General features: G+C 31.2%; 1 protein-coding gene across 1 annotated transcript; it reads right to left on the bottom strand.

Moving 5' to 3' along the window:
• Nucleotides 1-12,943: 12,943 nt before the first annotated feature.
• Nucleotides 12,944-14,688, bottom strand: LOC114263880 (receptor-like protein 51). Its single transcript, XM_028204462.2, has one exon. It carries the CDS (start codon nt 14,615-14,617, stop codon nt 13,277-13,279), a length of 1,341 nt encoding a protein of 446 aa, XP_028060263.2. The 5' UTR covers nt 14,618-14,688; the 3' UTR covers nt 12,944-13,276.
• Between the last annotated feature and the right edge of the window lie 2,117 nt (nt 14,689-16,805).

The raw sequence follows: 16,805 nt of genomic DNA, 5'->3' as shown, positions 1-16,805 counted from the left end.
GGAATCGCACAAGGCCGTAATGTACTGGCTATTAAAGCTTATGCGAATACCTAGAATATTATGTGTGTGCAATAATTATTTATTTTCCTTACGCAGTCATAGTTCAATGCTGAGCATACTATTAGTTCTGGAGTAGATATTATTATTTTATTAATGGAGGTTCAATGCAAAGCACACCTACTATGATGCATAATATCCTTATTTTTCTAATAATCTCAGATTTTGTTACCTATAATATTAAAATAGGTGGGGCAATGTTAGCAGATATTTTAATATTATAATGTGTTATAGATTATATTGTTTGTTTGGACTCCAAGCAATTTGTTATCCAAGTTACCTTTCTTTGCTTCTAAGAAAAGTTTCTTTCCCTCCAAGTTCTCTTTTCTTTTCCTCCAAGTAAACCCTTTTTCTTGTCCACAAAGTAACTCTTATTTTATTATTTTTTCCTTTTATTTTGCCCCAAGTTTCCTCTCCTATAAATTGAGCTAATCTCTTATCTTGAAAAAAAGAAGTTTTTGTTATTTTATTACTTTTGTGTGAAATTATCAGGCAAAGAAATAAATGGTGTATGTGATGAAACTTTGGATTCAACAAATTGTGTAGTATTGGTGAACCATACGATTTACTCGGGTTGTTGTATCCTGGGGGGACAAGTCAAGGTTTTTTTTTCCTTCTTCTGCTGCAGCGGTGTGAGGCTTTGTCTAACCGCAAAGGGTTTGAATCTCCTTAAAGAGAATGAATTTTTCGCGCATCAACCCTTTCAACAGTTATTATAATTTTTATTATTTATATTATTTATTGTTTTATTTGTAATTATCACCAACAAAAAATGATATAATAGTTTGTATGAAGTTCTTCCCAATTCTTATTTTTTGGGTGCAAGCTACTGCTGTACATTTCATCTTGCATTCTTTGGATCATTGAGGCAAAATGCTACTGGTTTTTTGCTGATAAATTTTTTAATTTTAAATTCTGATTGTTTTCATTCATTGGTAACAAGTTACCAAACAAAACAGCCAAATGCAATCAAAAATTAATTAAAATATAAAAAAAGTGAACTACAAAATAAGCAAAAAAAACATCTAAACACCAATTTTAAAAAATAAAATCCAATAGACATTCCCCCCCCCCCCTAAATTTGTAATTCTTTTTGGGAAAATTACAAAGAAAAATCTTATAATTTGACCCTTTTAACAAATTAAACTATGAATTTTTAATTTTATAAAAATTGACTACTTTAGTTGACACAATTAAAATATTAACAAATAAAGTCTCAGGTAACATAAATTTTACAAATCATGAAAAATTATTTGTGAAATTTTTCATTTTTTTTGCATATAAATTAAAAATTAAATTAAAAATCATAACAACTATTAGTTTTAGTTGTTATTACTATTTCTATATATTTGCATTCTTATAATAAATAAATATATATACGGATAATACAATAATACACATCTCTAAAACAATAAATATTATATAATCATTCTTCTTTTAACTTCTACCAAATAATCACTCCACTATATATGCATGGTTGGACCTGAGATATCACATCACATCCAGTCTTCATAGTTCTCTACCTACGTTAGATCCACTTAGCTCATTAGCAAGCCGCCTTTTTTGGTTTTTTGTTTTTTCTGTCATCTTCCCTCTTTAGTCATATATTTATAGTTTGGGGGTGTGCCCAAATTGCTGTCAATATCACCTGACTTAAAATACAGTTCCACAAATGTTTGTAAAAAATCATATAGAAGAGTGTAAAGCAACAACATAATCCAAAAATCTAACCAAAGTGTTGGGACAAATCACACAAGAAAACAATATTACAAGTGTAAGACCAATGTGGTAACAATTCACAATGAACCTAGATTCCCTCCATTCCCCACATTAGTGGATTGCATCTTCCAGTTTGGCCCATTGGGTGGATACCACATAAAAAATTAAATTTATAATGAGATGATTTTATTATCTGAGTGTTAAAAAAGAAAGTAGATGATTTATTTATAAAATCATGTTTGTTATGCATTGGTTTAAAGAATTTAATATTTTTCATAAATAGTCTACATTTAGAAACCTTAAAAATGAAGAGAGAGAATTATCTAAGTGGGCCTGTGCCAAGCCCAATGGTGGCTCACTCTATTTTGTATTTAAAGGTCAAACCCATCAAACTTGAAATTTAAGAATATGCGAACTAAATAAAAAAATGTTAAAATTTTATATTTTTTAGGGCAAATTTCACTAACAATCCCTATAGTTTGGAACTTGTGTCACTTTGGTCATTGACTTTTCAATTGTGACACATTTGACCCTGCATTTTGAATCTTGTTCCAAATAAGGACAATTGAAGATACTATTACTTAATTTCAAGGGCAAAATCGTCAATTTGATAAAATATAAACTAATTTGACAAAATAAATGTCAAAAAAATATTTTTAAATTTTAAAAAATTATTTCTACACACTAAAGATAAAAGTTTGTAAAATTTATAAATTTTTTGGACATTTATTTATTTATTTTTTTTTTTTCACCAAATTAATTTTTATTATGTGTTTGGATGATGATTATGTAATGAGTGGTTGTTAAGATTTTAATGTGTAATCTATATATTTAATATATAAAATGTTTTTAGTTTTGAATTTTTTAATTTAATGGATTGGTTTAATAACGATATCAAAATTGTCGCCATATTTGACTTTTTCAAAAATAGAAACTAATTTAATGAAAATGAAAACAACCACCCATTACATGATTGTCATTCAAAAACATAATAAAAATTAATTTGGTAAAAAAAAATTAAATGTCTAAAAGATTTAACAATTTTATCTTTAGTGGGTAAAAATAATTTTTAAAAATTCAAAAATATTTTTTTGACATTTAATTTTGTCAAATTAGTTTATATTTTATCAAATTAATGATTTTGCCCTTGAAATTAAGCAATGATATCTTCAATTGTCCTTATTTGGAACAAAATTCAAATTTCAGGGTCAAATGTGTCATAATTGAAAAGTCAGGAACCAAAGTGGCACAAGTCCCAAATTGAAAGGACTGTTAGTGTAATTCGCCCTATTTTTAATCTGCTCTGAGAAATAAAATAGTATTATATATAATATATAGTGTCGAAAAGACATTTATAACAATTATAAAATAATATGTATATATAATAATAGTATTAAATATACAACAATGATTTAGACCACTAAAAAATGTATCACTAATAGCACTAATGCATTGGGATTGGTAAAAAAAAAAATAAAATAAAGAAACAAGGCATAAAAAGTGGGCGGGGCCCACTGCCACATCATTAGTGGTCTTTCTAGTGCTCCATTTCTAGTGCTCCCAAGCATTTTTCTTAAACATAAGTATATAAAAAGTATGTGATAAAAAATATCCGACACTTCTCATACCTATATCCAAGTATGTAGTGGCAGATTAAGTTGGATGATATTATGAATGCGATATAATTGAGTGAGGAAATTATTAGGATAGTAATATTAAGTTAAAGATGTAAGATAAAATGTGTTTGTTTGTACACTAGTGTGATGATATTATTTAGTGAAGACTTAAATCAACAAAATTACCTAAAAATCCTCCTCACATATAATACAACTTTGTTGGTTTTGTAAAGTGGAGGCAAAGTAATATTTTAACCATCAATATGTGTGAGGTGATTAGCAATCTTAATCCTCCCATGAGAATGTTAATCCCACCATGGGAGGGATTCATGCTCCCACACAATTATTAATCTCATGGCATTTTATTACACATAAACAAAGGTTAGGTGAGTCCAGTCATCCCTCCCTAATCCCAATAAAAAATAGTCAAAGTGCCGAACTCGTTTGGAAATTTGATATTTTAATAATTTTTTAATTTTATAATTAAAATATGAGAAAAAAATTAATATGTTTAGATTAACTTTTAATTTTTTATAAAAAAATTTATAAAAAATAGAGAGAATTTTTTTGTTGTTGACTTTTTGTTATAAATTAGTAATTTTCTAATTTTTTAAAATAATTTTTTAATTTTTAAACTAAAAGATTAAGTTGGCGAAGGAGTTATTCGGAAAATTTCATATAACATAAAGGTACTACCAGTATACCTCGCAGCAACATGAGTGGCAAAACGTTAAAAATGACTAGGAATAAGAGAGAACTGACGGTGTGAGAATGACATGGAAAGGCTCGTTTGTGACCTGCCTCCACCTTGTCTTCTCTAAGTTACCTTTTATTCAACAATGATTCATCCCACTAAAAATATCACCACTAATAGTATTAATGCATTAAAAAAATAAAAATAAAAATAAAAAATACAACTCCAAGACCAAAATATCACATCATTAATGACGGGATCCACTGCTACCTAATTAGTGGGAGCACTAATTAGTGCTCCCAAACATTTTTCCCTTTTATTATGACTTTAGAGCATCATAGTGAGATGGGTAAAAAGTGTGGTGAGATGTGTTATATAATAAAAAGTAAAAAGTGGAGCTATAAAATATGTGTTAAGATGTGTTAAGAGTTTGTTAATTTTAGAAAGAGAGATGTGGTACAATAAATGTGTTAAGAGATGTGTTAAGGTGTGTGTTAAAAAATATATATATATATATATATATATATATATATATATATGTGTGTATATAAATAATAAATAAAATAAATAAATAATTTAATTTAATAAAAAATTTCAAGCCTAAAATTAAATTTCAAATCAAAAAAAAAATCCCAATAAGTAAAAAAAAAAAAATTCAATTGACCGCCGGTTGACCACTCGGACGTCCTATCGGTCAACTGGTCATACCGAATTTTTTTCTCCTTTTCTTGAAGGATTCGACCGTCCGGGGTGAACTTCCGGCGGGATGTCCGAGGGAACTTCCAACCAGATGTCCAGTAGGACTTCCCCAGGCACACAATTCTCACACTTTCCCACGTCCTTCCTCTCTCTCGTTGGCTAAAACACTAGCCACAGTTAACAAAGAAGTTAGCAGCTGACACTAATACACTCCACTAATACACTACTTAATACTTTCACTGTGAATCCAAAAGTTACCGTATCTTCCCTAAATTTTGGCCACTGACACTAACACACTCACTAACATGTCCATTGTGGATGCTCTTAGTCACCACCACATGATGCAAAAATACTTAGGTTTCGTTTGGAAAGAAGGGTTGGATTGAGTTTGGGATTATTTTAGTCACAAAAAGACAAAATAAACTTTTTCGTCCAATAAGATAAAACATCGCATCTAACCCATAATCATTATATTTTTTCTTTCACAAAAAATCAAAAAAGTCAAAAATCCTTTCTAAATGAGACTTTTTAATCCTAGATTAAAATAGCTAAAAAATCAAAAAATCAATTCACTTTCCAAACGAACCAACTTCCAAAGTTAGGGACTCCCATGGCTTTTAAAATAATGTAGATTAATGTAAATTACACTGACACCTCCTGAGATTTATATTTATTACAGTTCCTCCCTTATATTTTGAAAATTACATCTTCCTTCATGAGGTTCAAAATTTCATTACAGATTTCCCCTCAGCAATTTAATTTTTTTAAATACCAATTTTGCCTTCACTGGCTAAATTACATTGACACCTCTCACATTTTAGAAATTACAATTCATTTCCAAAGGTTTAAAGTAGCATTACCAATTGCTCCCTCGATTAGTATTAGTTAAAAAAAAAATTCATTGAAAAAAAAAATTAATTGGAAAAAAATTTATTTGAAAACAAAAATTAATTGAAAAAGAATTATTTGAAAAAAAAATTAATTGAAAAAAAAATTTGTAAGTAAAATTTTTAAATTTTTGTTTAAAAACCAACGTAAACTCATTTTTTGAATTTACGTTTTTTCCTCAAATTTACAAACTGAGACAACAATTTATAAACCAAAAAAATTATCAAACAAGTTTTGATGACAGTTTTTTAAATTTTTGTAAATATAAATTTAAAACTGAGGCCCCGTTTGGGGACTTACTTTTTTAGCCAAAAAGTCAAAAAGTTACCCTTTTAGCCAAAAAGCCAATAACTCATACCAAAAGGTCAAAGATTCTCTTTTCTCTCTACTTTTTGCACATCTTTTCGTAATTAGCCAAAAAGTCATCCCAAACATATAAGTTTTTTTTACCTACTTTTTTAGCCAAATAGCCAAAAAGTTACTAAATTAGTCTGTTCCCAAACGAGGCCTGAAAACGAAATGGTTACCAAACAGGCCTCAGATGGTAAAAATGTCATAAAATTAACAAATAATTAAATAAGTTACTAATGTAAGAAATGACTTATCAAAAGATTCTTAGGCTATGTATGGATTGATTTTTAGAATTTTTTTAAAAAAATTAAAAATTAATTTAATTAAGAAATAAAAAATAAAAAATAATTATCATTTTAACTTTTGGGCAGGTTATATACATACGTATGATTGTTTCAATTTAATTTGTAAAAAAATATTTGTAACACTCGAGAGATAAAAATTATATAAAAGTGATAATTATTTTTTATTTCTTAACAAAATTAATTTTTAATTTAAAAAAAAATATTCTAAAAATCAAACCATACGTACCCTAAGAATCTTTTGATAAGTTATTTCTTACGTTGGTAACTTATTTAATTATTTGTTAATTCACGACATTTTTACCACTTGAAGCCTGTTTGGTAACTATTTCGTTTTCAGTTTTCAATTTATATTTACAAAAGTTTTAAAAACTGTCATAAAAACTTATTTGATAATTTTTTTGGTTTATAAATGGTTATCTCAGTTTGTAAATTTGAGGAAAAAACGCAAATTTAAAAAAATGAGTTTACGCTAGTTTTTAAACAGAAATTTAAAAACTTTACTAACAAATTTTTTTTTTCGATTAATTTTTTTTTCCAATTAATTTTTTTTTCAATGAATTTTTTTCCAACTAATATTAACCGAGAGGACAATTGGTAATGCCACTTTAAATTTTAGAGAGGGGATTGTAATTTCTAAAATGTGACGGGTGTCAGTGTAATTTACCTAGTAAGGGCAAAATTGGTATTTAAAAAAATTAAATTATTGAAGGAAGAATCTGTAATAAAATTTTAAATCTCAAGGAGGGAATGTAATTTCAAAAAAGTGAAAAGAGAAATTACAATAAATATAAATATCAGGGGTGTCAGTGTAATTTACCCTAACATAAAGCTACTAGCATTATACCTAGAAGCAACATGAGTGGCAAAACGTTAAAAACGACTAATAAGAGAGAACTGACAGTGTGAGAACGACGGGGTTAAAAATTATTTTTTGACTTTTTTTAATTTTTTTTTGTGAGAGATAGATGTGAGTTAAAAGTTGAGAAATTACTTTTAATCCACTTTTTAAAATAGTCCATGAAAAGGCTAGTTTGTAACCTACCTCCACCTTGTCTTTTCTAAGATTAAGTTTGGCAACTCTTAAAAAATTCAAAAAGTAAAAAAGTAATTATCTTATTTAAGTCACATTATCTTGTTTAAGTCACATAACTTATCTAACATATCACTTCAAACCCAACTCAAATCTAACCCATATTTCATAAAAAGTCAAAAAATATACTTACTTAGATCATCCCAAACAAAAGTCACCTTTTATTATGACCTAAAGCATCACAGTGAAATGGCTAAAAGTGTGTTAAGATGTTTTATAACAAAAAGTAAAAAGTGGATCTAAAAAATTGTGCCTGTTAAAAATTTGTTAATTTTTAAAAATGAAAAGTGATACAATGAATGTGTTAAGAGATGTGTTAAGGTGTATGTTAAGAATATATATATATATATATATATATATATATATATATATATATATATATATGTGTGTGTGTATATATAATAAATAAAATAAATAAATAATTTTATTTAATCAAAAACTTCAAGTCCAAAATTAAATTTTAAACCAAAAAAAAAATCCCAATAAGTAAAAAAAAAAAAAATTCAGTTGACCGCTAGTTAACCGCCCGGACGTCCCATCGGTCAACTGGTCATATCCAATTTTTTTTTCCCCCTTTTCTTGAAGGATCCGAACGTCTGGGGTGGACTTCCGGCGGGATGTCCGAGGGAACTTCCAACCAGATGTCTATGAGGACTTCTCCAGGCACACAATTCTCTCTCTTTCCCACGTCCCTCCTCTCTCTTGCTGACTAAAACGCTAGTCACAGTTAACAAAGAAGTTAACAGCTGACACTAACACACTCTACTAATACACTCCTTAATACTTTCATTGTGAACCCAAAAATTACCGTATCTTCCCTAAATTTTGGCCACCGACACTAACACCCTCACTAACACGTCCATTGTGGATGCTCTTAGTCACAACCACATGATGCAAAAATACTTAGGTTTCGTATGAAAAAAGGGTTGGATTGAGTTTGAGATTATTTTAGTCATAAAAAGACAAAATAAACTTTTTCGTCCAATAAGACAAAATATCACATCTAACCCATAATCATTATATTCTTTCTCTCACAAAAAATCAAAAAAGTCAAAAATCATTTCTAAACGAGATTTTTTAATCCCAAACTAAAGTAGCCAAAAAGTCAAAAAATCAAAAAGTTAACCCACTTTCCAAACGAACCAACTTCCAAAGTTAGGGACTCCTATGGCTTTTAAAATAATGTAGATTAATGTAAATTACACTGACACCCCCTGAGGTTCATGTTTGTTATAGTTCCTCCCTTACCTTTTGGAAATTACATCACCTTCACTAAGATTTAAAATTTCATTACAGATTCCTCCCTCAGCAATTTAATTTTTTTAAATACCAATTTTGCCTTCATTGGGTAAATTACATTAACACCCCTCACATTTTAGAAATTACAATCCATTCCCTAAGGTTTAAAGTAGCATTACCAATTGCCCCCTCGATTAGTATTAGTTGAAAAAAAAATTATTGGAAAACAAATTATTTGAAAACAAAAATTAATTGAAAAAAAAATTGTTAGTAAAATTTTTAAATTTCTGTTTAAAAACCAACATAAACTCATTTTTTGAATTTACGTTTTTTCCTCAAATTTGCAAATTGAGACAACAATTTATAAACCAAAAAAATTATCAAACAAGTTTTTATGATAGTTTTTAAAATTTTTGTAAATATAAATTGAAAACTGAAAATGAAATAGTTACCAAACATGCATCAAGTGGTAAAAATGTCGCGAATTAACAAATAATTAAATAAGTTACCAACGTAAGAAATAACTTATCCAAAGATTCTTAGGGTACGTATGGTTTGATTTTAAGATATTTTTTTTAAATTAAAAATTAATTTTGTTAAGAAATAAAAAATAAAAAATAATTATCATTTTAACTTTTGAGCAAATTATATACATACATATGACTATTTCAATTTAATTTGTAAAAAACTATTTCTAACCATTCGAAAGATAAAAATTATATAAAAGTGATAATTATTTTTTATTTCTTATTTCTTAACCAAATTAATTTTTAATTTTTTTTAAAAAAAATCTAAAAATCAAATCATAGATAGCCTAAGAATATTTTGATAAGTCATTTCTTACGTTGGTAACTTATTTAATTATTTGTTAATTTACGATATTTTTACCACCTGAAGCCTGTTTGGTAACCATTTTGTTTTCAGTTTTCAATTTATATTTACAAAAATTTAAGAAACTGTAATTAAAACTTATTTGATAATTTTTTTGGTTTATAAATGATTGTCTCAGTTTATAAATTTGAGGAAAAAATGTAAATTTAAAAAATGAGTTTACGTTGATTTTTAAACAGAAATTTAAAAATTTTACTAACAATTTTTTTTTTCGATTAATTTTTTTTCAATGAATTTTTTTTCCAACTAATATTAACCGAGAGGGCAATTGGTAATGCCACTTTAAACCTTAGGGAGGGGATTGTAATTTCTAAAATGTGAGGGGTGTCAATATAATTTACCCAGTGAGGGAAAAATTGGTATTTAAAAAATTAAATTGCTGAGGGGGGAATCTGTAATGAAACTTTAAACCTCAAGGAGGGAATGTAATTTTCAAGAGGTGAAGAGAGGAACTGTAATAAACATAAACCTCAGGAGTGTCAGTGTAATTTACCCTAAAGCTATTACCATTATACCTAACAGCAACATGAGTGGCAAAACATTAAAAATGACTAGGAATAAGGCCTCGTTTGGGAACAGGTTATTTTAGTAATTTTTTGACTTTTTGACTAAAATATGAAGTAAAAAAAAACTAATCACCTTGCTTGTTTCCACTTTTCAAAAAATACTACTTTCTTATTTTCCGTGTTTTTTTGTTTTTACTGAATTTTTTTAATATTTTAAGCAATTTTTTTACTTTTTAGACACACCTAACATAAATACACCTAAAAAGTAAAAAAATTGTAAAAAAAAATCTTTTAAAAATTCACAAAATACCAAAAATATAAAAAAAAATACAAGAATTCAGTACATTTTTTTTTTCTATTTTTATGTATTTATTAATTTTTTAAAATATTTTTTCACAAATTTTTTACTTTTTAGATACATTTAAGCAAGGTGCATCTAAAAAAGTAAAAAATATGTTTAAAATTTAAAAAATATTCACTAAAAACAAAAAAAACACGAAAACCAAAAAAGTCAGTTTTCAAAAAACTTAATCCACAAAACTCAAACCAAATACACTGAATATGTTTGTGATGAATTTTTGGCTTTTTACGAAAATATGTGCAAAAAGTAGAGAGAAAATAAATTTTTTGACTTTTTGGTATAGGTTATAGACTTTTAAATTTTTTTAGTAACTTTTTGACTTTTAGACTAAAATAGCTACTTGCTAACCGAGGCCTAAGTGAGAACTGACAGCATGAGAATGATAATAATATGGTTAAAAATTACTTTTTGATTTTTTTTTGACTTTTGTGTGAGAGAAAAAAGTGGGTTAAAAACTAAATAGTAACTTTTAACCCACTTTCCAAAATAGGCCACGGAAAGGCTAGTTGGTGATCTACCTCCACCTTGTCTTCTCTAAGTTACCTTTTATTATGACTTAGAGCATCATAGTGAAATGGCTAAAAAGTATGTTAAGATGTATTATAACAAAAGTAAAAAGTGGAGCTAAAAAATGTGTGTTAAGATGTGTTAAGAGTTTGTTAATTTTAAAAAGTGAGAGGTGTTATAATGAATGTGTTAAGAGATGTGTTAAGGTGTGTGTTAAGAATATATATGTGTATATATAATAAATAAAATAAATAAATAAATAATTTTATTTAATCAAAAATTTCAAACCCAAAATTAAATTTCAAACCAAAAAAAAAATCCCAATAAGTAAAAAAAAAAAAAAATTCAGTTGACCGCCCGGACGTCCTGTCGGTCAACTGGTCATACCCAATTTTTCCCCCCCTTTTCTTGAAGGATCCGAACGTCTGGGGTGGACTTCCGGCGGGATGTTCGGAGGAACTTCCAACCAAATGTCTATGAGGACTTCTCCAGGCACACAATTCTCTCTCTTTCCCATGTCCCTCCTCTCTCTCGCTGGCTAAAACGCTAGCCACAGTTAACAAAAACTTTAACAGCTGACACTAACACACTCTACTAATACACTCGTTAATACTTTCACTGTGAATCCAAAAATTACCGTATCTTTCCTAAATTTTGGCCACCGACACTAACACCCTCACTAACACGTCCATTGTGGATGCTCTTAGTCACCACCACATGATGCAAAAATACTTAGCTTTCGTATGAAAAGAAGGGTTGGATTGAGTTGGGGATTATTTTAGTCACAAAAAGACAAAATAAACTTTTCGTCCAATAAGACAAAACATCACATCTAACCCATAATCATTATATTCTTTTTTCACAAAAAATCAAAAAAGTCAAAAATCCTTTATAAACAAGACTTTTTAATCCCTGACTAAAGTAGCAAAAAAGTCAAAAAATAAAAAAGTTAACCCACTTTCCAAATGAACCAACTTCCAAAGTTAGGGACTCCTGTGGCTTTTAAAATAATGTAGATTAATCATGTATTTTTTATTTTGTTTTTGTTTTTGTTTTTCAACAATAATTCATCCCACTAAAAACACCACCACTAATAGCACTAATGCATTAAAAAAGTAAAAAAAAAAAAAAAAAAACACAACTCCAAGACCAAAACATCACATCATTAATGGCGGGACCCACTGCCACCTAATTAATGGGAGCACTAATTAATGCTCCCAAGCATTTTTCTTTATTTTTTATCTTCTTTTCTTCTTACACCAATCACAAGTAAATAAAAATTATAGAGATTTGTTTTTTCGGAGATGTGTAGCATTGTTGAATTTTTCTCTCTAGTGCTCGGAGGGTTAGGGCAAACAATCCTCAGCGCCCAAATTTCTATCTCTAGGGCCCGTTTGTTTTGGGAGATAGAATGGAGGGGATTGATAGTGAGGGGATTAATAGTGAGGGGATTGTTAGTGAGGGGATTGATAGTGAGGGGATTAATAGTGAGGAAATTGATAGTGAGGGGATTAATAATGGGGAATTGTTAAATTATTTTTATATAAAATAATAAAACAAATAAAAAAATATAAAAAATTAAACATTATATTTAAAAAAAAATTCCCAATATATAAAAAATAAAAAAATTTCTAATCCCCTCACTATTTTCTAATACCATCTCTACCTCCTCCTTACCAATCCCCCTTCCAAGGGTATTAGCAATACCAAGGGACTAATAGTCCCAACCCTTTCTCTGCAAACAAACAGGGACTTTAGTAATACCTTGGTATTACTAGTCCTAATACCCTCCCTATAGCCCAAAACAAACGGGGCCCTATGTTCTAAAATATTTGCAGTCATTATATTACAAATTATATGTAATTATTTAAAAATTATTATTACACAAATTTGAATTCCAACTACAAAATTAAGCATAATTAACACCACCAAATTCCACCTTAAAGTTACTATAAAATAACAAACCAAAAGTAAAGGAAAGCACATACGAAAAAGACATGAACACAGGGAGAGGCTGAAATTAAGAAAAACAGAAGCACATATACATAGTATATAACAAATCAAGTTACCACATGAAATCAAAACACTTTTCTCCTCCACAGCAGCTAATCATACACCCCCACAAACAAGTGGAAAACAGAGAGCTTTCTTCCCCCACCAAAACATCAAAAAAGAGCTTGGAAAAAAAAAAAAAAAACACCAATCACAACAATTTTCTCTCCTCTCTCTCCCCCTTCAATTACTCTTCTTCATGATTAAAATGTATAATAAATTAAAAGAAATTCAATTCAACTTTCCAGTTAACAATTTTACTCTAATCTAAAATGAACCAACAATCCTTTTTTTTTCTTCTTCATCTGCAACATTTTGAGATTAGCACCAAGAAAATAATGAGAAAGACTACTGAAGAAAGCCCAATTGCTACACCAAGAACAACCTTACTTGGTCCATGAGTGTGTTGCTTGCTCTTACTATTACTTTCATCACCAAGACTGTAATCATCCACCGGACTATTACCGCCAATACTATCACCACCACCACCACCACCACCACCGGAGTCCTTGGACGGCGGCGGAGAGAGAGGCAGCCCATGCTTGTCACAAGGTGCAATCCCAAGCTTCACTTTGGGAGAGATTGTTGAATGATTGTAACAGAGATTGATATTGCTACCAATCTTGAACACAACCAATCTCTTTATGAACGAGGCATTGAATGGCATTACACCATTGAAATTGTTCTTCTCAAGATTCAAGTATTTCAAATCTCTCATATCTGCAATGAATTTTGGGATTGTCCCATTGAGTTGATTCGAACCCAGATCGAGATTAACCAATCCAGGTATAGCCGCCATTGAATCTGGAATCGAACCAGAGAGAGAATTCGATGAGAGAGAAACGTTTTGGAGAGACAACAAGTCCCCAATTGAACTGGGTATCTCTCCATTGAGCCCATTTGAAGATAGATTCAAGGATTGAAGGTTTTCGAGGAGAGTTAACGAACTGGGAATTTTTCCTCTGAGCAAATTAGCAGACAAATCAATGTGGGTAAGGTTCAAATGCCAGTGTTTTGGCAAAAACCCAGTTAGATTTGCTCGAGAAATAGTCAAAGATTCGAGCTTTTTCATGTTTCCGAGTATGATTGATGGTCCACTGGCGTTGATTGTGACTCCAGAGACGGTTAAATCGGTGAGATTTGGGAAGCGGCTGAGCCAAACGCCGGTGAGTTTGCGGAGGCTGTTGAGGCAGGTGAAGGAGCGGAGGTTGGTGGAGAGAGAGGAGGGGAAGCGGACGGGGGCGGTGGGGCAGTTGATGAATTGGAAGGAGGTGAGGGAGGAGAGAGAAGAGAGGGCGGTGATGGAGAGAGTGAGGTCGGCGGAGCAGTTGGAGAGCCGGAGGGAGAGGAGGTGGCGGAACGGTTTGGCGGCGTCGCAGACGGTGGCGCTGTGGAGGGAGGGTGGTTGAGAGCAGGGGTCGGTGGAGGTGGGGACGTTGAGGGATTGGAGGGCTCTGAGTTGTTTTGGGTCAAGGGTTGAGGAGGAGGAGGATGAGGGGGTGGAGGGTGGGGATGGAGATGAGGAGGGGGATTGGGTTGGGGAGATAGTGGTGCTGGTGGTGCTGGTGGGAGGAGAGAGAGAGGAGGTGGGGGAGGAGAGAAGGAGGAGGAGGAGAGAGAGTAAGGGGGGCCATCGTGCCATTGGTGAGCTAGAGAGAGAGGGAGAGAAGGGAGAGTGCAGTGGGAAGAGTGTGAAAAGTGAAGTGAGGAGACATAACTAAAATTGAAATGTGAACTGAACTGAGATCATGGAGGGTATGTTTGTCAAGTTCCTAAAATTGCATTATTGCCCTTTGATTTGGATACAACTACAAAACTAGTTTTTCCTTTTTTGCTCAGCCCACGGCTTTTCTTCGGTCCGAAATTGGACAGAAATGGTCCTATTGGACTGTGGTTGGCCCGCTTTTGGATTAATCCCGATTATTTTAAATGTTTAATATATAAAATTTCTTGAGTACATTATTATTAAAAAAAATTACATTAAATCGATATCGGTATCGATAGTTAGTTGATTCGATTATATTAGTTTCAACGTCAATTATGATTTTAAAAATAAATTACAAAAATCAATGAAATCTAATTAAGTGATTATTAATATCTGATTAATTTTATTTTTTATAAGAATGATATACTTGACGAGTTTTACACATTGAACGATTTAAATCATTTTAATAGGCCTAGAGTCAAGCCTACCACGGCCAACAGCACCGTCCAATTTGTTTCCGGACGTGCTGAACCTTTTTACACAATAGGCCATGTGTACGAGCACGAAATAATGTTCTCGTATAATCCTGTTGATCAAGTCCGCGCTCCTCCGAACGTCGTCGCTTTACTCCCTGAAAACACAAACGTGAGCTAGCCGGCAGGTGCGTGCCGGATACCTCTCTGATGCCTAAGTCAGCAAAATAGACAAATAGACAAAAGCCTTTTGTATTCGGGAATCCAAGTTGCAATACCTCTGCAAAGGTTCTGTTATGAGCTTTTGTAGGTTTTACCTGGCACAATCCTAGTAGGACTCTTATTCTGCAATGCAGAGTCCTCTTAGGAATCACATTTGTAAATGATGATGCTTATCCCTTAACACCATTATCACTGCTTTAACCAAGTGAAGTGATTTTACTTCGGTAGTATGACAAAACGACTGAGGTAACACATTTAAGAGGTTAGTTCGGTATGACAAACGACCGAGCTAAAGTTATTATGTTAAGTGGTAGATTCGACCGAGCTTTACCTAGCTCGGCTCTTCCCTTCAGCTTCCTGCACCTCGGTTCGGCATACTCCAGCTGGGCTCTGGGTTATTTAAGATCGAGCTAACTAAGCCCAATGGTGAAGCCTACTTTACTTAGCCCATAGCTCGGCCCACCATTAGTTGGTCCTAGCTCGGCCCAGATTTATGCTTTTTACTCTCACAATTGCCCTTAATGCCATCTGCAACGCATGATTTGGGATTATTCTTCTCTAGCCGAGCTAGAAACATTCAAGCCAACCGAAGTCACCCTCTACCGGGCTACCGATTAGTCCGGTTCATAAACGTCCTTTCACTCTATACATTTGAATCGTTTCCTATTCGTGTGGACACGTGGCTGGCTCCCACTAGTCAAGTACAACTGTCGCCGCCGCCCTCGTACTCCGAAAATTTGAACAGTCCTGCCTTTTCTTTGCATTATACGAAAATCCTAGTTTTTGAACTCGACACTCTACTGTTCACCTTCTTACTCTTCCCCTCTCAGCTTTTATTTTCACAACCATTGTGCCTGTAACGCTCGTGTTCTAACCTGGCATCTTCACCGTTTTGATCTTCGTCCCTTTATCTTAAACTATAAGTGCTCTAATCTTGTTTCCTTTTTGTTTATTTTGCATAGTGTAGCAATACATAGGGGTGTTTGGTGGAGCTTTTTTGAACCAGCTTATGACTTTTGGTTTTTAAAAAGTTATTTTGGACTGTTTGGTTAAACTTATTTCAAACAGCTTCTGATTCTAACAACGTATTTTAAGTCAAAAAAGCTTATTCTAAGAAGCTGCTCACCTCTTGCTTCTGATTATCAGCTTCTGCTGTGGACATGTTAATTCACGGTTATATTCTTAGATTTTTTTATTTTTTATTTTTTTAAAAATAGAAAAAGACCCAAATGGACTATAAAATATTATTACCATTTTTTATAAAAAAATGTAGACAAATAGTGAATAATAAAAAATAAAAATTAATTAAAAAAGTTACTTCACAGTTTATTTAACAAACACTACTCAGCAACTTAAATTTATAATCCAACAGCTATACCAAACAGATAAACAGCTTCTGATTAAAGTCATAATCTATAATCTGTTAAGTT

Source organism: Camellia sinensis, chromosome 9 (genome assembly GCF_055761805.1).
Source record: "Camellia sinensis isolate YWXY chromosome 9, ASM5576180v1, whole genome shotgun sequence".
NCBI classification, from domain to species: domain Eukaryota; kingdom Viridiplantae; phylum Streptophyta; class Magnoliopsida; order Ericales; family Theaceae; genus Camellia; species Camellia sinensis.
This window is presented reverse-complemented; position numbering and strand designations above follow the sequence as displayed.